This window comes from Grampus griseus (assembly GCF_964374135.1).
Source record: "Grampus griseus genome assembly, chromosome: 4".
In the NCBI taxonomy this organism is placed as follows: domain Eukaryota; kingdom Metazoa; phylum Chordata; class Mammalia; order Artiodactyla; family Delphinidae; genus Grampus; species Grampus griseus.
This window is the reverse complement of record NC_138997.1, coordinates 2705477-2727722: the sequence shown is the minus strand read 5'-3', so window position 1 is coordinate 2727722 and position 22246 is coordinate 2705477. Positions and strand designations below refer to the sequence as shown.

The 22246-nt window shown below is 44.4% G+C and overlaps 1 protein-coding gene across 2 annotated transcripts; it reads left to right on the top strand.

Annotated features, from left to right (window-relative positions):
* The first annotated feature begins 1351 nt into the window (after positions 1-1351).
* Positions 1352-22186, top strand: PPID (peptidylprolyl isomerase D). Of its 2 annotated transcripts, none has more exons than XM_082653971.1 (10): positions 1352-1591; positions 2887-3027; positions 5953-6059; positions 8284-8472; positions 9317-9439; positions 9604-9710; positions 11584-11725; positions 13412-13498; positions 20831-20873; positions 21602-22186. In XM_082653971.1, the coding sequence occupies exons 1-10, from the start codon at positions 1507-1509 to the stop codon at positions 21688-21690; spliced, it is 1113 nt and encodes a 370-aa protein (XP_082510097.1). In that variant the 5' UTR covers positions 1352-1506; the 3' UTR covers positions 21691-22186. The 2 variants fall into 2 exon arrangements, with proteins under 2 accessions (XP_082510097.1, XP_082510098.1); XM_082653972.1 differs by lacking the exon at positions 21602-22186 and adding an exon at positions 18879-18930 and having other exon boundaries at positions 20831-20885.
* The last annotated feature ends 60 nt before the right edge of the window (positions 22187-22246 follow it).

Below are 22246 nucleotides of genomic sequence, written 5' to 3'. Positions count from 1 at the left end.
AACCCCCCAAAGTCTGACAGCCAAGTAGTAGTGTTTAGTTATGCTGCCTAGTTAATCAGGATATTCATCTTGGTAAGAATGGTTATGAGGTTACGGTGTAAAAGTGACAATTTTTGGAATAATAAGCTAAAACCTGCTTTTAAGCTAGTAAATCAGAATAAAAATTTTAATTATTATGTATCCTTTGATATTTGGAGGCAAAGTCAAAGTTACCAGCTTGCAGCCCGGAAATGAGACTGGGTTAGGGAAGAGTTTACTTCGACTGTTATTTATCAAGGGGCCCAGAGGTTATGTGCTGAGCCCTTCTGGATCTTCAGGGAAACAGAACGGATAAACACCATGAAACCGAAGAACATCAACTCATAAGAAATTAACATTTTACAGTAACTGTTTTTCTTTTTTTGGCTGCGCGGCGGGACGTGGGAGCTTAGCTCCCCGACCACGGATGGCACCCGCGTCCCCTGCACTGCAAGGCGGATTCTTGACCACTGGACCCCCCGGGAGGCCCCTACACTAATTTTAAGGCGCTGGAATTTGAAAAGGTCAGCGCGAGAAGCTGATGGAGCGGCCCTTCTGGAGTTGTCCATAAAGGCACATGGAGACGAACGCTCTTGCTAACATTTTCTCATAAACATTCTCAAGGCCAGACACCGGGAGAAGCGTCGGGGACAGAAAGAGGAAAAGAAAAGACAATTCTTGCCCGGGGTTCCATTCTAACGGGAGATGATAAATGAAGCAGGAAGTTAATAAGCAACGAGAACGCTGCGAAGTGCTAAGAACCACACCACCCTTCTCCAGAATTAGGCTGCACGAAGAGGCGAGGGCGTGCTGCCCCGCGGCGGGGCCAGAGGCCTGCACACACGCCCCTACGGGGACCCGGGCGACAGCAAGGCCGCGGCTCCGGGAACCCTCCGCCCGGCCGCCGCCTCACTCCCACGGCCGGGCGAGAATCGAAGCACAACACAGCCGCCAGGCTGCCCCAAACCCCCGGACCTTGGCATTTCCTGCCCCGTTTCCCAGACAAACGGAGCTTCACAGCAGCGGCCCCTCGCTAGTGAGCGGGACACGGAGGCTGGAAGGGGCGTGGCTGTCCGACACGCTCTCCCCCACGCCACGACGGCAGGAAGAGCCATAAAGCTCGAGCGACAGGGATAGAAATACCTGGGGCTGCGGCTTCAGTGAGCAAGAAAACAGGGCAGGCCGGGGGCAGAGAAAGCACGACCAGGAGAGCACGGCCAAGAGCGCAGTCAGACGCCGCCGGAGGGCGGGAGGAGACGCCGGAAGTCGGGCGGAGACGCCGGAAGTTGGGCGGAGACGCCGGAAGTCGGGCGGAGACGCCGGAAGTCGGGCGGAGACGCCGGAAAGTCGGGCCGCGGCCTCCGGGCTCCTGTGGGAAGCTGGTCGCCAGTGCCGCGGTTCTTCGCAGACGCAGCCGGTTTTGGGGTTCGGGCTGCGCGGCGGCCACGGGGTGTTCCGAGGAGCTCGCGAACACGTCTGCGGGCCACAATGTCGCACCCGTCCCCCCAGGCTAAGCCGTCCAACCCCAGTAACCCCCGAGTCTTCTTGGACGTGGACGTCGGAGGGGAGCGAGGTGAGGAGGCGGGGCTCCCGGGGTCGGGGTCCCAGAGGCTGGGGCGGGCCCGCGACCTTGTACCGGTGCCCTGGGGCGTGCGGAAGTTTCTGGAGGTTTCTGTCCGGGGGTGGTGGCGGCCTTTGGGTCTGTCTCGCCCGACTTGGCCACCCTTCCCCGCCACCTGCTTTTATGTTTGGGGGACATTAAGAAAACCCCGGATATGCGTCTCGGGGGCTCCCGTCGCCTAAAAGTTCCGGATTTTTGTTTTATTTGGTGGACAAAACTGAGGACGTTAAGGCCGGGGTGCAGCCTGGCAGATAGCTCTGAGGACTGCTCTGAAGGGCTAAGGGAGGAGCCGGGATATATAGGAGTTTTTGCAACAAAAACCAGGTCGTGGGAACATCAAAAGATGACCGTTAACAGAGGAAACCAGGCATGTCAAGTTAAGGGACGTAGCGCTTTTCTGTGTATAGGGAGATGCAAGAGTCCGGGCTCACTGAAACCCTTCCTTGGACGTGCACCTCGGCTGCCGGGGCCAGCGTCCTGTGCTTTCTCACCCTGAGTCTCTTCAGGGGGCACCTTTGGGCTGGCTGCAGCGGCTGAGGGCTCGGTGGGCTTGGCACTGGGCAGCCCGTTTGTCTTTATGCTGAGCTCCCGCAGGGCTCACTGTGCAGGCGGCTGTAATGAGAGGGCTCGATGGCTGCAACATCCTTTGCTTACTGGTGGGGCAGGTGATCCTCTTCCATTGACCGCGCGCGCATACACATCCCCCCGCAACACACAGACTTATATGTATCAGTACTTTGATTTTGTTTTGAAATTTAGTGCCAGGTTTATCTTTTACCTGCCTTAGGAATTGTCTAGAATGTGAACTTTTTAGCTTTTGCTTCAGAGGCAGCACTGGGCAGGTTCCACAGAGCACAAAGACTACAGCTGTACCTACAGCATGGCCGACGTGACCCCTCAGGATGTTTCATTTTCTCCTGTTGGTTACTTGGTGATGGGAAGTTATGAGCACATGTCAGAGAAATTAATCAAATGAAAACCATTCCTAGTTCATGGTGTCCTTAAATGGTGCTACTCTTCTGGCTGCTGTGTTGATGATCCTTTGTAAGATGTAGTAAAATAATTGTTTCAAATTCATCTAGATACATGATACTTAACATGAGGTAGACTGAATTTGAATATTAGAAAACTGACCAAAAAAGAGAACTCGGTATTTCAGTCACCATAAAATTACCAACTCTCCTTTTACCATTTGGTTATTTAGCTGGTTGTTCTGCATACTGACACAGTTTCATTTTTTCTTTCAGTTGGTCGAATTGTCTTGGAATTGTTTGCAGATATTGTACCCAAAACTGCAGAAAATTTTCGTGCATTGTGTACAGGAGAAAAAGGCATTGGACCCACCACTGGGAAACCTCTACATTTCAAAGGATGTCCTTTCCATAGAAGTACGAATGCGTTTTCTGAATCTGGTTTTCCTTATAGGTGATTGAATCCTGTTCTTTAGGAGTTAGGGAAGAAAACACTAAGTAGAGGGTGAGAGTTAACAATTACATATATTGGATTATTATTCAGCCATAAAAAGTACTGATACATGGTACCATGGGGAGAAACCTCGAAAATATTATGCTAAGTGATAAAAGCAAGACACAAAAACAAAAGGTCACTTGTTGTTTAACTTCATTTATATGAAATATCCAGAACAGATAAATCCATAGAGACAGAAAGCAGATTGGTGGTTGCCAGGGGCTAGGGGTAGAGGGATGGGGAGTGACTGCTTTTAATTTGTACAAGGTTTCATTTTGGGGTGATGAAAAGAACTTGAAACTAGACAGAGGTGATAATTGCCAATACTGTGAATGTACTAAATGTCACTGAATTGTACACTTTAAAATGGTTAGTGGTTAATTTTATGCTATGTAAATTTTACCTCAATTAAAAAAAATCCTCCAAACTGTATGAACCAAAAAAAAAAAAAAATTACTGTTAGTTTCCAAAAGGATGCTTTGAGATCTGAGATGATAGCTCAGTTTCATAAAGGTTGGTCTGTGGAAGGTGGAATTAATTATGGGAGGGTACTAAGGTTTATTTATACAGAAATGGACTACCTTAGCTTCACCAGGGTGTGGCCATGGTAAACAAACAGAGCTTGGGTAGCTTGACTACCTGGTGACAGAAAGTTATGCCTACTTCTTGGGCAGGATTGCTTGGGAAGACTGCAGCCAACTTAAAGATTCTGTGTCTTGGACACCTGGTGTGATGTGTGATCAAAAGGTGACTTTTCACACTGTGTAGTCATACCTTTGTTCAGTGATTATTTGATGGCTCCCCCAATAGACTGTAGGCTCCCTGAGTTCAGAAACTGTATCTTCTCACCATTTTGTCCTTAGCATCCAGCATAGTTATTGAGTAGGCCCGCAATAAATATTTGTTCAATGAATAAACAAATGAGTTAAACTATAATTATGAGTATTTAAATTCTTCTAAAACTTGATTAAGAAAAAATTAACAGTGATTTTTTTTTAAAAGAAGATGTTGGGGGTAGGAGTTTATTAATTTCTTTTATTTATTTTTGTTGTTTTGGGTCTTCGTTTCTGTGTGAGGGCTTTCTCTAGTTGTGGCAAGTGAGGGCCACTCTTCATCGCAGTGTGCGGGCCTCTCCCTATCGCGGCCTCTCTTTTTGCGGAGCACAGGCTCCAGACGCACAGGCTCAGTAGTTGTGGCCCACGGGCCTAGTTGCTCCACGGCATGTGGGATCCTCCCAGACCAGGGCTCAAACCCGTGTCCCCTGCATTAGCAGGCAGATTCTCAACCACTGTGCCACCAGGGAAGCCCCTAACAGTGATTTTAAAATACTTAAACTGTTGATTTACTTTCACGTTTAATAAACTACCAAAATATAAGCAAACCATGGAGATATTGCAGGTTCAGTTCTAGTCCACTGCAATAAAGCGAATATTGCAGTAAAGCAAGTCACACAAATTTTTGGTTTCCCAGTGCATATAAAAGTTATGTTTATACTGTAGTCTATTGTGTGTAATAACATTATGTCTGAAAAAACAGTATGTACCTTAATCTAAAAATACTTTATTGCTAAAAAATGCCCAAACAATTATAGTAGTAACATCAAAGATTACTCATCACAGATCACCATAACAAATAATAATGAAAGTTTGAAATATTGCAAGAATTACCAAATTTGACACAGAGATATGAAATGAGCAAATGCTTTTGAAAAAAAACGGCACTGATAGACTTGCTCTATGCAGGATTGCCACAAGCCTTGCAAGTTGTAAAGAAAAAAAAAAACACAGTATCTGCAAAGCGCAATAAATGGAGGAGTGCCTGTGTGCTAATAAAGGGTGTGCAGAAAAGAGTTAACGTATCAGGCCTGAGGCTGCTGGCCTTAGAAGAGTCTACTTGCAAGGGTGGCCACTGCCTGGAGTCAGGGAGCGTGGCGCTTGAACCTCTCTCTGAATCCTGGAGGTGATTTACTCTGCCTAGACTCTTTGTGCAATCTGATTTATGCTGGACAGTGCTCTCCTTTGGGAGTCTGGAAGTTTGCTTCCTGCTGGGCAGACAGTGCCTGCAGGATCAGCCCCAGCAGAGACCTCGGGTGCTGAGTCTCTACAGGGCTCTCCTGGGGAGAAACACTGTGCACATGTTGCTGCATTTCTTTGCTGGGGGGAGGAGGAATGTGCCCTGTGACCGTTCATGGGAGCGAGGGAGCATAAGGGAACACCTGGATTCCTCCAGGCTCTGCCCGTATCTTCTCTTCCTGTCATCCAGCTGTGTCTTCTTACTTACTACATCCGTGTAATACAAACAGATACCGAGTTCTGTGAGTCCTGGGAAATCTCTGAGCATGCGGCAGTGTTCTTGGGAACCCTTGCTACTAAGTGATAATATTTGCTGAAGTACTTGCATTACAGTGTAACAAACCTCTTGGGAATAATTGGTTATTCAGTAGCATTTTTGAGTAACCATTATGTGCCCAGCCATGCACATGGTTACCAAGGAGGAAAAAAGGAGTTGCTGTACGTAATTGTTTGCCGGGAGAGACAGATCATTATGATACATATGATAAAAGGGAGGTAGAATCAAGATGCTGTTGGAGAAAAATAAGGAGTTCCAGTTTTGGGGTCTGACAGTTCTGTAGGGGAGGTGCCACGCGGACTGTTCTTTGAGTGTTAGTGGGCCATCAGGGAGTGGGAGTAGCTGGGACTCAGACTGGGAAAAGCCTTTTAAGAGTTTGCAGTTGTGGACGGGGGCGGGGAAGGACAGGAGAGAAGTTGTCCTCATTACGACATATCCGTTAGTCAGCATTGCTGCCGTCATCTGTAGCTTCTAATGGCGATTTTCCTTTTTTGTAGTTATTAAGAAATTTATGATTCAGGGTGGAGACTTCTCAAATCAGAATGGGACAGGTGGAGAAAGTATTTATGGTGAAAAATTTGAAGATGAAAATTTCCATTATAAGGTAAAGTAGACAAAAATGCGTGTTTCTGATAATAAAAGTTATGTGCCTGGGATACTTGTTGAATTAGGATAAATGCCTCAGATGTGCTCAGATCTCCTTTATTTGTGAAAGGTATCATATTTGTAAATATACATCTTTTTTTTGGTTAATAAATTTATTTTATTTATTTATTTTTGGCTGTGTTGGGTCTTCATCGCTGCGCGCGGGCTTTCTCCAGTTGCGGTGAGCGGGGGCTGCTCTTCATTGCGGTGCGCGGGCTTCTCATTGCAGCGGCTTCTCTTGTTGCAGAGCACGGGCTCTAGGCACAGTAGTTGTGGTGCGTGGGCTCAGTAGTTGTGGCTCACGGGCTCTAGAGTGCAGGCGCAGTAGTTGTGGCGCAGGGGCTTAGTCACTCCGCGGCATGTGGGATCTTCCCGGACCAGGGCTCGAACCTGTGTCCCCTGCATTGGCAGGCAGATTCCTAACCACTGCGCCACCAGGGAAGCCCCATAAATATACGTCTTTAATACGCAAAAATTTCATCCAGTAGTGATTTTATTGGCAAGAATGCAACAGCTATTTCATTGTGATCCAGGTTTATATACTTCAGTAAAGCCAGTGTGTTTTTAAGGGTGGCCACCATATGGCAAAACTGTTTCCAGGAAAAATGTGCTCATCAGAGGGATGGTATGCTTTATGCTTAAATTTGAAGAGCAACAAAAGCATCGCTAATGTCTGGGATGTCAGGGGATTTGCACACTACCAGATCTGGTTAACGTCCAGGCTCCTAAAGGACATTAGTGGTGCCTGTGCCTTCTTATCTTCCTGGTTCCAAGATGTCCCCGTTGGGGTATGTTGCATCATTCAGGTTATAAGAATGGACATGTAAGTACAAAAGTAAAGTGACCTTTTTTGGAAATGAGGAATATGAGCAAGGTAATTAGGATAATTTGAGAACAAAATGTCATCAGTCTTTTAAACAGTTTATTGCCTGCAGCTAGTACTGTCACTGGCGCCAAAGAGTTTATAAAAATGAAACGCCTTCATGATAAGGAATTAAAAATCTTGCCAGAAAGACAAGATTAAAACACATAGGACAACTGGAGAATAATACAGTAATACGCTAGTAAATGCTAAGTTGATTGTGACTTTCTGTGTATGCTGTAGGAAGAAAGTATGATACATATTAGGGAAGACACTGAGGGGGAATGGGTACTTAAGCTGGGCAAACTGGACCTCGCAAGGTGGCTGAGATTTGGTTAGAAGGAACTAGAATACAGATGCCAGTTTGAGGGAGGGATGTGAGTGAGGAAGGACAAAGGCGTGAGGAGATAAGGTTAATAATATTTAATATCGTGGGAAGAGCACCAAACTTTTGGAAGGGAGAAAGGGAAGCTACCAGAAGGATGAACACTAAGATCATGTGACGGACATGTTGAGAAGAAGCAAGGGGGCCTTTTGCAAGGGCATCTGGTTCTTCTATACGCTTGGTGGCCTTGAAGGCAGGGCTAGATTTAGGTTGAGGGGTAAAGGCAACTTAGGCGGGAGGACCAGCATGAGTGTTACACGTGCGGCCCAACAAGGAGTGCGTTTAGGAAGCCTTAGGGTCAGGTGGAAAGAGGAAGACAGTGGGGCCACGGAGCCTTTGAACAGGCTGGGCCAAGGTAGGTGTTGGGTTTTGGGAGGTACGCAGCGGTTCCTTTTGGGCATTCTCTCAAGAAGTGCTTCACCGGATGAAAGCCGTGATATTTGGCTTCCTTGGAGAGTAGGAAAGGACCTAACGGAACTTCCAGTCTAAACTGAATGTCCCTCGCTGTTCTCAGTGTAAAGAAAGAATCATAAAGGAAGAATCATAATGTAGGCCTGAGAGCGGGAGCGCTGTTGAGTGCTTTTCAGAAAAAAACGCCCCTGTCATAAGAAAGGGCAAAGCCGAATCACTAGGTCTCCATCTTAAAGACGAAGCGAAAGCACTTTCTCAATACGGCCGGTTTAGAAGTGCCACCCCTGCCCCCCACGATTATTTCTGTTACTTCATTCGGTTTCATAAGCTTTTCTTAAAGTTTAAAAAGGGATTAAGTATCCCACGTTTTGTGAATTAAAGGTTACAGTTGGTACAAAGTAAGATTACACTACACGGTGTGATCTAAATTGTATTGCAGTCCACCCTAGTTTTGTGAATGGTTGGTAGAGAGTAATTCAGACAATAACTCTAACCTTGGTTTTCTTTAATGGCGTATTCCTGCAGCATGATAAGGAGGGATTACTGAGCATGGCAAATGCAGGCCGCAACACAAACGGCTCTCAGTTCTTCATCACGATGGTTCCGACTCCTCACTTGGATGGCAAACACGTGGTGTTTGGCCAAGTGATTAAAGGAATGGGTGTGGCAAGGATTCTGGAGAATGTGGAGGTGAAAGGTGAAAAACCTGCCAAAGTGAGTACCAAGTGACAGGGTAAGACCCTCGTTATCCTAGCTGCCGTCTTAGCAAATATAAGTAAAAGGCTCAGATGATGGTTAGCTGAAAGACGTTAGGACGGCTCTTGTTAAAGAAGCCTGGCCCTGCCACTTTTTCTTCAAAGCTCTTTTGTACACTGGGAGAGATGAGGGCAGTTTAAAAGGAGGTTGTTTTGATTTCAGCATCAGTCTTGCTGATTTTGGTAACTTAACTCTTCTAGACCTGCAAAACTTTGAGTCAGTGTGTATACGAGTACAGAGAGAGCAGGAAACCGGGAAACCTTGGTCTCCTCTCTGCCATTTAACTTGTGGTTTAGGCTTGCTCTTGTTATTTAACTTTCCTTGGCCCGTTTCCTCAGCCTACATAAATCATTTAAGGGTTTAGACTGGATTATGTCACTCCCAAGAGGCTTGTGCTCCAAATGTGTGTGACTCCACCCTCACGGGCAGGGTTGTGAGTGGAATTGGAGACTCAGACCTGCAGGAGGGGGGCTGCCACTCTGTGCGAAGGAAACAGCAGTCAGTGAGTCGAAGGCACATGCCCACGTAAGGAGAATCCCACGGGGAACGATGAAACTTCCCACGTAGTCTGTGTGCACGGAGCTCCTGGACAGCAGCAGCAGGCACGTGTGCTGCGAAGTGACCCTGCTGTGCTCCTCGGGGTGTGTGCAGAGGTGCGCCTCCCGACGCCAGCCTGTCGCATCAGAAGCAGCTTGGACGCTGTTGCTCATGCCTTGCGGCTGGAGAGCTTTTAAGCCCAGACTCTTGTTAAAGTCGTCATTAATATGGTAGACGCTTCTACAATTGAGGGTTGTTTTTACAGTTGTGCGTTACTGCAGACTGCGGAGAACTGAAGGGAGGGGATGATTGGGGAATATTCCCCAAGGATGGATCTGGTGACAGTCATCCAGACTTCCCCGAGGATGCAGACATAGATGTAAAAGATGTGAGTACTTTCACGTGGGTTAAAGTTTAAGTACTTAAACTGCTAAAAATATTTAGCCCTAAAATTTTGATCTTTTTATATCAGTCTGTCTCAATGATAGAACTTAGCACTAAACCGCGTTATATACTAAAACCCAACATATTCGTGTTCTTTCTTTTGTACAGGTAGATAAAATTTTATTAATAACGGAAGACTTAAAAAACATTGGAAATACTTTTTTCAAATCCCAGAACTGGGAGATGGCCATTAAAAAATACACAAAAGTTTTAAGGTAATAAAATATTTTTAATAAATTGCTGTAAGAACTTGAAATTGAATTATAAACTGAAATTCAAGAGTTGTTTTTTCTATTTTTGGCATATTACTTGCAGAGTAACCAGGTATATTGAAATAGGTGCATTTCTTTGGTTGCTTCCAGATTCTTATTTTGAAAAATTTCAAAACACAGAAAAGTTAAGAATAGTACATGGATAGCCATGTACCTTTACCTGTGTTCACCAGTTTTTAAGTTTTGCCACACTTGTTTGTTTTTTTTTTTTTGCGGTACGCGGGCCTCTCACTGTTGTGGCCTCTCCCGTTGCAGAGCACAGGCTCCGGACGCGCAGGCTCAGCGGCCATGGCTCACGGGCCCAGCCGCTCTGCGGCATGTGGGATCTTCCCGGACCGGGGCACGAACCCATGTCCCCTGCATCGGCAGGTGGACTCCCAACCACTGCGCCACCAGGGAAGCCCTGCCACACTTGTTTTTGCAGAATCATTTTGAAAGGAAGTTGCAGATACCATGACACTTTACCCCTCAATATTTTAGCAAGCATTTCCTGAGAAGGCAGGACACACTTCTACTTAGCCTTAAGACTATGAAAACATCTCCCAAATATCATTATGTCATCCATATTCAGAGGTCCCCAGTTGTTTCAATTTTGTTTTGTTTTTATGCCAGTATCCATTATATCCTTTGGTTTTATGTCTCTAAGGCTCCTCTAATCTTTAATCTCCACGTTTTTTAGTCATTTGCATTTTGTGGTGTCGAAGCCCGTTGTCTTACGGAATACCATCTGTGTGTTTATTGCTTCCTCAAGGTTAGTTTGAGGTTACATATTTTAGCAAGGACTTGAATAGGTGACGTGTATGTTTCCTATGATACCGTGTCCTGAAGGCATGTGGCAGTTTCACCCGTTTTGAGTTTTGGCACTTGGTTGAAGTGGCGTTAGCCACGTCTCTGTTATGAAAGTACCTTTCCCCTTTGTAAATAATAAGTCCTCTGTGAGATAACTGTGAGATTTTGTGAACATCTCATTCCTAGCCTTTCATCCAGTGGTTTCAGCATCATTGAAGCCCTTTGCCTGAATCAGTTACTACACTGACGCTTGCAGAACTGCGATTTTCTCAGTCATTCTGCAGTTACGAGCTGGCATTCTTCTGTTTGAAAGACCCTCTACCTCTCCTTCTTTTAAAGTATTACTGTAGTATTTGATCAATTCAACGAATTATACTATTACCGTCGTTCTTTCTGATGCTTGAAGGCTTCCCGATTGTCTGATGGGAGCCCCTTTCCTGTATCCCTTTGACTGTTCTGTTAGTCTGTGAGCTCTTGCTTTCTGCCACAAGATGGTCCAGACCCATCTTATACTTAACCTTGTGTCCAGATCTGAGTTTCTCCAAGGAGCCCTGATTCTTTTCAGTGGGGGACAGACTCTAGAAATCAAATTCTGGGGGCCAGGCCCTTTTCAGTAAACAGCTAGGAACTACAGTAAAAGACAAGTCAGAATCACCACCACAGGGCTCTTCACCTGTCCCCATTCCAGTCCCTGTCCCACAATGACAGCCTTGGTTCCAAACCTAATTACACTGGAAAGTGGGTGATGGAAACCTGAGCTTTACAAATAGAAGTGTTCCTTACTGTATAATCTCTAGGTTTGGGGATTGTTCTTAAGTTGTCTTCTTTGAACATTTTGGGAAAGAAGTTGGAACAAGTAAAAATCTTCTAAAGGAAAGCATTTAATAAAAAGATTGTGGTCATTAAGAACATTAATATTAGCATGTGATGAACTTTTGTATCAGAACTGACGTAGCACGTTTTGACCGAGTGGAGGAGAGCAGAGTTAAGTCTTAATGGGGGCTGCTTGTACCGATGTGTTCTCCAGGTATGTGGAAGGCTCGAAGGCTGCTACTGAGAACGCAGGCAGAGCAAAGCTGCAGCCTGTCACTTTGAGCTGCCTGCTGAATATTGGAGCCTGCAAACTGAAGCTGTCCGATTGGCAGGGAGCAGTCGACAGCTGTTTGGAGGTAAGTCTGTTGATGTTACCTTTTTGAAAGAGTTGGATGATGACTTACTACTTTGAACAAAAGCAGTTTTATGTGACACTACTGTTATCTTATTGCGGAGGACCTAGTGAGACCCAGTGAAACATAATCTAAGTCACTTTATCTCTGAGTATTTTGGACCTCAGTTCTTCCTCTCAGACCATTCATTTAGCTTATAACACTACATCACTTAATTTCTCTGAAGACACTTTCCTCCTCAGCTCATTTATTCACTTAACAGTTGAGTGCCTGTTATGTGCCAGGCATTGGAAGACAGAGCCAGGAATGACTGCGACTGTGGCCGGCAAGGTTGTTAGCAGAGCGTCATCGCTTTGCCATCTTGAGCAAGTTCCTACTTGCAGAGTCTGAGTTTCTTCGTACGCCAAATGGAAATACTGCTTTCCTCCTGGGATTGTTAAGACCATGTGTAATGCACGTAAAGCGTTTAGTGCAGTGCTGGGAGCAGGTTAAGCAGCTAACAGACACTTCGGTGTTTTAATTTAAAGACCCCCCCCCCCTTGAGGAGCTTTTTTGGTGGGAGAAGGAGTCAGTTTCAACGTAGGGTCGTCAGGACTTGTACAGGGACAGTGCGTGCTGTTGGGACACATAGGAAGGTGCCCTGCCTTCACGGGGACGTCCGGGAGTGCTAACGACAAAGCTGGCAAGGTGGCAGCCTGCCTTCCTTAAACAGAGCAGTTATGACTGCCTCCCTCTTGCACAGTTTGTTTGAACAGTTTTCCAAACTAAAACATATATTTTAGAAAGACCGCCTCTAGTAACTTTTATGTATATTGCACATTAATCTAGGTCACAATGATCAGCTATGCCCGAGCAAGTGGAAATAAAATGAGGTCCTAATTTAGTGGGGTAGGTGGAATAAGGAATAAGAATGTGTTTATTAGGAGGGAACATGCGACAGAGGACGAGATCGCTCTTCACTCTGGATCGCTTTTTGACCTTTGTGAGGCAGATAATATACACCCTTTTCAGTAAAATCGAAATATTGACCTCTAAAAGATGTTACTAAAGATGTCACTATTTTTAAAATGTTTCAGAGGAGAAACCTATTAAAAGTTACTCATGCTCCTGAAAAACCCCTAGATGTCAACCAAATGAGTGTATCCAAATTTCTATCCAGAATGTTTTTCTCCTATCAGCTAGGGCCCAATCAGGAGATAGACACCACACAGTAATTCCAACAGAGAAAGGTTACTGTCAGATACACATAAGGGGCAGATTGGAGTAGCGAGGGGTTGGCTAGGAGAGGGAACGCTGAAGGATCTGGGCATTGCAGGGTATATGTGTATGTATATGTGCAGAGACGTGTGTGATGCAGGAGCAGCTGCTCCCTCTGGGGTGCATGGAGGCCCTGGGCCAAGACCCAGGCGCGACGGGGAGGGGGGCTGGGCCACACTGGGTGCCCCGGAGCTTGGGGGAGCTCGCGGGAGGCTCTCAGGGACCTGGAAGGGAAGTGGGTCCCTCGCCCGTGGGCACTGGGCGCCCTCTGCTGACAAAGCAGCGTGTAACCGGAGGCTCTCAGGGCCCAGCGCCCTTATCACAGAACAGTGAATGGCTGGTTTGGAGCTAACGGGCAGTAAATGGAAATCCAGCATGTATACTTAGTACTCAGTACTTAGATAAAAATATTAACTGTATAACTTTCTGTAGGCCCTTGAAATAGATCCGGCAAATACCAAAGCACTGTACCGTAGAGCCCAAGGATGGCAAGGACTAAAAGAATACGACCAAGCATTGGTAAAGTTTTGTTTTAAATTTTATTTTTTAACATCTTTATTGGAGTATAATTGCTTTACAATCGTGTGTTAGTTTCTGCTTTACAACAAAGTGAATCAGTTACACATATACATATATCCCCGTATCTCTTCCCTCTTGTGTCTCCCTCCCACCCTCCCTATCCCAGCCCTCTAGGTGGTCACAAAGCGCCGAGCTGATGTCCCTGTGCTATGCGGCTGCTTCCCACTAGCTAGCTATTTTACGTTTGGTAGTGTATATATGTCATTGCCACTCTCTCACTTTGTCCCAGTTTACCATTCCCCCTCCCCGCATCCTCAAGTCCATTCTCTAGTAGGTCTGCATCTTTATTCCCGTCCTGCCCCTAGGTTCTTCATGACCACTTTTTTTTTTTTTTTTAGATTCCGTATATATGTGTTAGCATACGGTATTTGTTTTTCTCTTTCTGACTAACTTCACTCTGTATGACAGTCTCTAGATCCATCCACCTCACTACAGACAACTCAGTTTTGTTCCATTTTATGGCTAATATTCCATTGTATATATGCGCCACTTCTTCTTTATCCATTCCTCTGTTGATGGACACTTAGGTTGCTTCCATGTCCTGGCTATTGTAAATAGAGCTGCAATAAACACTGTGGTACATGACTCTTTTTGAGTTATGGTTTTCTCAGGGTATATGCCCAGTAGTGGGATTGTTGGGTCATATGGTAGTTCTATTTTTAGTTCTTTAAGGAACCTCCCTACTGTTCTCCATAGTGGCTGTATCAGTTTATATTCCCACCAACAGTGCAAGAGGGTTCCCTTTTCTCCACACCCTCTCCAGCATTTATTGTTTGTAGATTTTTTGATGACGGCCGTCCTGACTGGTGTGAGGTGATACCTCATTGTAGTTTTGATTTGCATTTCTCTAATGATTAATGATATTGAGCATTCTTTCATGTGTCTGTTGGCAATCTGTATACCTTCTTTGGAGAAATGTCTTCTGCCCATTTTCGGAGTGCGTTGTTTGTTTTTTTAATATTGAGCTGCATGAGCTGCTTGTAAAATTTGGAGATTAATCCTTTGTCAGTTGCTTCATTTGCAAATATTTTCTCCCATTCTGAGGGTTGTCTTTTCGTCTTGTTTATGGTTTCCTTTGCCGTGCAAAACCTTTTACGTTTTCTTAGGTCCCATTTGTTTATTTTTGCTTTTATTTCCATTTCTCTAGGAGGTGGGTCAAAAAGAATCTTGCTGTGATTTATGTCATAGAGTGTTCTGCCAATGTTTTCCTTTAAGAGTTTGATGGTGTCTGGCCTTACATTTAGGTCTTTAATCCATTTTGAATTTATTTTTGTGTATGGTGTTAGGGAGTGTTCTAATTTCATTCTTTTACATGTAGCTGTCCAGGTTTCCCAATACCACTTATTGAAAAGGCTGTCTTTTCTCCACTGTATATTCTTGCCTCCTTTATCAAAGATAAGGTGACCATAGGTGCGTGGGTTTATCTCTGGACTTTCTATCCTGTTCCATTGATCTATATTTCTGTTCCTGTGTCAGTACCATACTGACTTGATTACTGTAGCTTTGTAGTATAGTCTGAAGTCAGGGAGCCTGATTCCTCCAGCTCCATTTTTCTTTCTCAAGATTGCTTTGGCTATTCGGGGTCTTTTGTGTTTCCATACAGATTGTGAAATTTCTTGTTCTAGTTCTGTGAACAGTGCCAGTGGTAGTTTGATAGGGATTGCATTGAATCTGTAGATGCTTTGGGTAGTAGAGTCATTTTCACAAGGTTGATTCTTCCAGTCCAAGAACATCGTATATCTCTCCATCTGTTGGTATCATCTTTAATTTCTTTCATCAGTGTCTTATAATTTCCTGCATACAGGTCTTTTGTCTCCTTAGGTAGGTTTGTTCCTAGATATGTTATTCTTTTTGTTGCAATGGTAAATGAGAATGTTTCCTTAATTTCTCTTACAGATTTTTCATCGTTAGTGTATAGGAATGCAAGAGACTTCTGTGCATTAATTTTTTATCCTGCTACTTTACTAAATTCATTGATTAGTTCTAGTTGTTTTCTGGTGGCATCTTTAGGATTCTCTATGTATAGTATCATGTCATCTGCAAACAGTGACAGCTTTACTTCTTTTCCAATTTGGATTCCTATTATTTCTTTTTCTTCTCTGATTGCCGTGGCTAAAACTTCCAAAACTATGTTGAATAAGAGTGGTGAGAGTGGGCAACCTTGTCTTGTTCCTGATCTTAGTGGAAATACTTTCAGTTTTTCACCATTGAGGACGATGTTGGCTGTGGGTTTGCCATATATGGCTTTTATTATGTTGAGGAAAGTTCCCTCTAGGCCTACTTTCTCGAGGGTTTTTATCACAAATGGGTGTTGAATTTTGTCGAAAGCTTTCTCTGCATCTATTGAGATGACCATATGGTTTTTCTCCTTCAATTTGTTAATATGGTGTATCACATTGATTGATTTGCGTATATTGAAGAATCCTTGCATCCCTGGGATAAACCCCACTTGATCATAGTGTATGATCCTTTTAATGTGCTGTTGGATTGTGTTTGCTACTATTTTGTTGAGGATTTTTGCATCTGTGTTTATCAGTGATATTGGCCTGTAGTTCTCTTTCTTTGTGACATCCTTGTCTGGTTTTGGTATCAGGGTGATGGTGGCCTCGTAGAATGAGTTTGGGAGTGTTCCTCCCTCTGCTATAGTTTGGAAGGTTTTGAGAAGGATAGGTGTTAACTCTTCTCTAAATGATGCATAAAATTCGCCTGTGAAGCCGTCTGGTCCTGGGCTTTTGTTTGTTGGAAGTTTTTTTGTGTGTGCGTGTGTGGTACGCGGGCCTCTCACTGTTGCGGCCCCTCCCATTGTGGAGCACAGGCTCCGGTCACGCAAGCTCAGGGGCCATAGCTCATGGGCCCAGCTGCTCCTAGGCACGTGGGATCTTCCTGGACCGGGGCACAAACCCATGTCCCTTGCATCGGCAGGCGAACTCTCAACGACTGCGCCACCAGGGAAGCCCTTGTTGGAAGATTTTTAATCACAGTTTCAATTTCAGTGCTTGTGATTGGTCTGTAGATATTTTCTATTTCTTCCTGGTTCGGTCTCGGAAGGTTGTGCATTTCTAAGAATTTGTCCATTTCTTCCAGTTTGTCCACTTTATTGGCATACACTTGCTTGTAGTAATCTCTCATGATCCTCTGTATTTCGGCAGTGTCATTTGTTACTTCTCATTTTTCATTTGTAATTCTATTGATTTGAGTCTTCTTTTTTTTTTTTGATAAGTCTGGCTAATGGTTTATCAATTTTGCTTATTTTCTCAAAGAATCAGTTCTTAGTTTTATTGCTCTTTGCTATTGTTTCCTTCACTTCTTTTCCTTTATTTCTGATTGGATCTTTATGATTTCTTTCCTAATGCTAACTTTGGGGGGTTTTTGTTCTTCTTTCTCTAATTGCTTTAGGTGTAAGGTTAGGTTGTTTATTTGAGATGTTTCTTGAGGTAGGATTGTACTGCTGTAAACTTCCCTCTTAGAACTGCTTTTGCTGCCTCCTATAGGTTTTGGGTCATCATGTTTTCATTGTCATTTGTTTCTAGGTATTTTTTGATTTCCACTTTGATTTCTTCAGTGATCTCTTGGTTATTTAGTAGCATATTATTTAGACTCCATTGTGTTTGTTATCTCTTTTTCCTGTAATTGATACCTAGTTTCAGCATTGTGGTTGGAAAAGATACTTGATACGATTTCAATTTTCTTAAATTTACCAAGGCTTGATTTGTGACCCAAGATGTGATCTATCCTGGAGAATGTTCCATGAGCACTTGAGACGAACGTATATTCTGTTGTTTTTGGGTGGAATGTCCTATAAATATCAATTAAGTCCATCTTGTTTAATGTATCATTTAAAGCTTGTGTTTCCTTATTTATTTTCATTTTTGATGATCTGTCCATTGGTGAAAGTGGGGTGTTAAAGTCCCCTACTATGATTGTGTTACTGTTGATTTCCCCTTTTATGGCTGTTAGCCTTTGCCTTATGTATTGAGGTGCTCCTATGTTGGGTGCCTAAATATTTACAATCGTTATATCTTCTTCTTGGATCGATCCCTTGATCAGTATCTAGTGTCCTTCTTTGTCTCTTGTAATAGTCTTTGTTTTAAAGTCTATTTTGTCTGATATGAGAATTGCTACTCCAGCTTTCTTTTGGTTTCCATTTGCATGGAATATCTTTTTCCATCCCCTCACTTTCAGTCTGTATGTGTCCCGAGGTCTGAAGTGGGTCTCTTGTAGACAGCATATATATGGGTCTTGTTTTTGTATCCATTCAGCCAGTCTATGTCTTTTGGTTGGAGCATTTAATCCATTTACATTTAAGGTAATTATCAATATGTATGTTCCTATTACCATTTTCTTAATTGTTTTGGGTTTATTATTGTAGGTCTTTTCCTTCTCCTGTGTTTCCTGCCTAGAGAAGTACCTTTAGCGTTTGTTGTAAAGCTGGTTTGGTGTTGCTGAATTCTCTTAGCTTTTGCTTGTCTGTAAAGGTTTTAATTTCTCCATCAAATCTGAATGAGATCCTTGCTGGGTAGAGTAATCTTGGTTGTAGGTTTTTCTCCTTCATCACTTTAAATATGTCCTGCCACTCCGTTCTGGCTAGTAGAGTTTCTGCTGAAAGATCAGCTGTTAACCTTATGGGGATTCCCTTATGTGTTATTTGTTGTTTTTCACTTGCTGCTTTTCATATTTGTTCTTTGTATTTAATTTTTGATAGTTTGATTAATATGTGTCTTGGCATGTTTCTCCCTGGATTTATCCTGTATGGGACTCTCTGTGCTTCCTGGACTTGATTAACTATTTCCTTTCCCATATTAGGGAAGTTTTCAACTATAATCTCTTCAAATATTTTCTCAGTCATTTTCTTTTTCTCTTCTTCTTCTCGGACCCCTATAATTCGAATGTTGGTGTGTTTAATGTTGTCCCAGAGGTCTCTGAGACTGTCCTCAATTCTTTTCATTCTTTTTTCTTTATTCTGCTCTGAGGTAGTTATTTCCACTATTTTATCTTCGAGGTCACTTATCCGTTCTTCTGCCTCAGTTATTCTGCTATTGATACCTTCTAGAGAATTAATCTCATTTATTGTGTTGTTCATCTCTGTTTGTTTGCTCTGTAGTTCTTCTAGGTCCTTGTTAAACGTTTCTTGTATTTTCTCCATTCTATTTCCAAGATTTTGGATCATCTTTACTGTCATTGTTCTGAATTCTTTTTCAGGTAGAGTGCCTATTTCCTCTTCATTTGTTAGGTCTGGTGGGTTTTTGCCTTGCTCCTTCATCTGCTGTGTGTTTCTCTGTCTTCTCCTTTTGCTTAACTTACTGTGGTCTCCTTTTTGCAGGCTGCAGGTTCATAGTTCCCGTTGTTTTTGATGTCTGCCCCCAGTGGCTAAGGTTGGTTCAGTGGGTTGTGTAGGCTTCCTGGTGGAGGGGACTAGTGCCAGTGTTCTGGTGGATGAGGCTGGATCTTGTCTTTCTGGTGGGCAGGTCCACGTCTGGTGGTGGGTTTTGGGGTGTCTGAGGCCTTATTATGATTTTAGGCAGCCTCTCTGCTAATGGGTGGGTTTGTGTTCCTGTCTTGCTAGTTGTTTGGCATAGGGTGTCCAGCACTGGAGATTGCTGGCCGTTGGGTGGAGCTGGGTCTTGGTGTTGAGATGGAGAATTCTGGGAGAGTTTCGCTGTTTGATATTATGTGGAGCTGGGAGGTCTCTGGTGGACCAGTGTCCTGAACTTGGCTCTCCCACCTCAGAGGCTCAGGCCTGACGCCTGGCTGGAGTACCAAGAGCCTGTCCTCCACGCAGCTCAGAATAAAATGTAGAAAAAAAAGAAAGAAAAAGAAGGTAAAATAAAATAAAGTAAAATAAAGTTATTAAAATAAAAAATATTAAGAAAAAAAATTTGTAAGTAATAATAATAAAAAAAAAAAAAACGGACAGACAGAACCCTAGGACAAATGGTAAAAGAAAGCTATACAGACAAAACCACACACAGAAGCATACACATACACACTCAGAAAAAGAGAAAAAGGGAAAAAAAAAATATATCGTTGCTCCCAAAGTCCACCTCCTCAATTTGGGATGATTGTCTATTCATGTATTCCACAGATGCAGGTACATCAAGTTTATTGTGGAGCTTTAATCCGCTGCTCCTGAGGCTGCTGGGAGAGATTTCACTTTCTCTTCTTTGTTCTCACAGCTCCCAGGGGCTCAGCTTTGGATTTGGCCCCGCCTCTGCGTGTAGGTCGCCGGAGGGCATCTGTTCTTCGCTCAGAGAGGACGGGGTTAAAGGAGCCGCTGATTCGGGGGCTCTGGCTCACTCAGGCCGGGGGGAGGGAGGGGTACGGATGTGGGGCGAGCCTGCAGCGGCAGAGGCCGGCATAACATTGCACCAGCCTGAGGCGCGCTGTGTGTTCTCCCGGGGGAGTTGTCCCTGGATCCCGGGACCCTGTCAGTGGTGGGCTGCACAGGCTCCCCGGAAGGGGGGTGTGGATAGTGACCTGTGCTCGCACACAGGCCCCTTGGTGGCGGCAGCAGCAGCCTTAGCGTCTCATGCCCGTCTCTGGGGTCCGTGCTTTTAGCTGAGGCTCGTGCCCGTGTCTGGAGCTCATTTAGGTGGTGCTCTGAATCCCCTCTCCTCGCGCACCACCTGCCTCTTCAGCAGCTCCAGACTTTTCCCGGACTCCCTCCCGGCTAGCTGTGGTGCACTAGCCCACTTCAGACTGTGTTCACGCCGCCAATCCTAGTCCTCTCCCTGGGATCCGACCAAAGCCCAAGCCTTAGCTCCCAGCCCCGCCCGCCCCGGCGGGTGAGCAGACAAGCCTCTCAGGCTGGTGAGTGCTGGTCGGCACCGATCCTCCGTGCGGGAATAATCTCTGCTTTGCCCTCCGCACCCACCCCTGTGGCTGTGCTCTCCTCCGTGGCTCCAAAGCTTCCCCCCTCTGCCATCCGCAGTCTCAGCCCGTGAAGGGGCTTCTAGTGTGTGGAAACCTTTCCTCCTTCATGGCTCCCTGCCAGAGGTGCGGGTCCCGTCCCTATTCTTTTCTCTTTGTTTTTTCTTTTTCTTTTGCCCTACCCAGGTACGTGGGGGAGTTTCTTGCCTTTTGGGAGGTCTGAGGTGTTCTGTAGTTGTTCCATGTGTAGATGTAGTTTTGATGTATCTGTGGGGAGGAAGGTGATGTCCACGTCTTACTCCTCTGCCATCTTGAAGCTCTCTCTGTTTTAAATTTTAATTAAAAAAGAAAACCACTTTCATAACTCATAACCTAATATTTCTTTAATTTTTTTCCCAATTAAAGGCTGATCTTAAGAAAGCTCAGGAGATAGCACCAGAGGATAAAGGTAAGTTGGCAGTTTCTGTAGTGCAAGTTCATTTTGTCCCTTAAGAATTGATCCTCATGAACTAGCATACGCTTTGCCACTTAGAGGTTGCCTTGTCCAGCAGATACTGCAGAGCGCCTGTTCCAGGCCAGACTCCAGGCGTGCTGGAGAAAGCACAAGTCAGGGTCCTGCCTTCAGCTTACACTGCAGCCACTGTCCACGTGTCTGAAGACTGTCTGCTCTGCTGTCCTGTAATTCTAGATGGAAGAGCAGCGTTAGAAGACACAGTATTTAGGGCGAATTTAGTGTTTGGGACCATTTCTTAAGCTGAACGTGGCCCTTACCTAAGTATTCTAGCTACTGAATATGTTTTAGGAAAGTTTTGGAAAGCTGTGACAAAAATAAGCCTGTTTTTCAAATAAACCAAGTACACATGGTGATTCTAGGTCTAGATGTGGACATAGGTCTTTGGGGAGGCACTTCAGTGGGGTCTCCCCTCTGATGGAAGGGAGAAGGCGTATCTGTGTGTAATTCAGTTAGTTCTCTCGGTGGACAGTCTCCTAAAATTGTGCTCTGTGGTTTTTATGTTTGTGTGGTTGCTTTCTCCAAGTAAAATACACTGTTAATACGGCTCAGTTACCCTTCGAACAGTTACATCATTTTTTATCACACTAAAGCATGAGTTTGCTGGCCAGCCTAATTTTTTGGATGTTTTGAGAAATAACTCACATTACATATTTATTTTGCAGCTATCCAGGCAGAATTGCTGAAAGTCAAGCAAAAGATAAAGGCACAGAAAGATAAAGAGAAGGCAGCTTACGCAAAAATGTTTGCTTAATAAGGAATTCAGTTTTGCTTAAGTATGCATTGAAGTGAGACAATTAAAGGATCTTGTCTATTATGTATGATCCCTAATGTGTTCCCTCTGAATTCAGTTCCCATTGTTTGCAGTCTAGGAATACAGGTGGGGATTCACTCTTAATAGACCAGTGTTACAGAATATGCTGAAGCTGAACTCACTTTAAATGGCTCTCTGCATTACAAAGGATAATGGCGTCCAGTGTATTTTAAACTTCTGGACACATCTTGTTTGAATAAACAGATGAAAAGTTAAGTATGTATGTTGTTTCTCTCAGTTCTTTGATGCATCTCTCTGTGACGTGTGCAGGGCTGGCAGACGTCTCTAAAGGGTCAGGTAGACATTACAGTCTGTCACAGCTACCCAGTTCTGCACTTGGAGCCCAAAAGCCCCCATCGACAGTGTGTAAGCCAGGAGGCACTGCTGTGTTCCAGTAAAACTGCGTAAGAAGAGTGGTGGGCTGGACGCCAACCTCTGCTCTAGGAGATACACTTCGCTGGAAGTGCTGAGCCTGATGAGTCAAATGTACATTGGA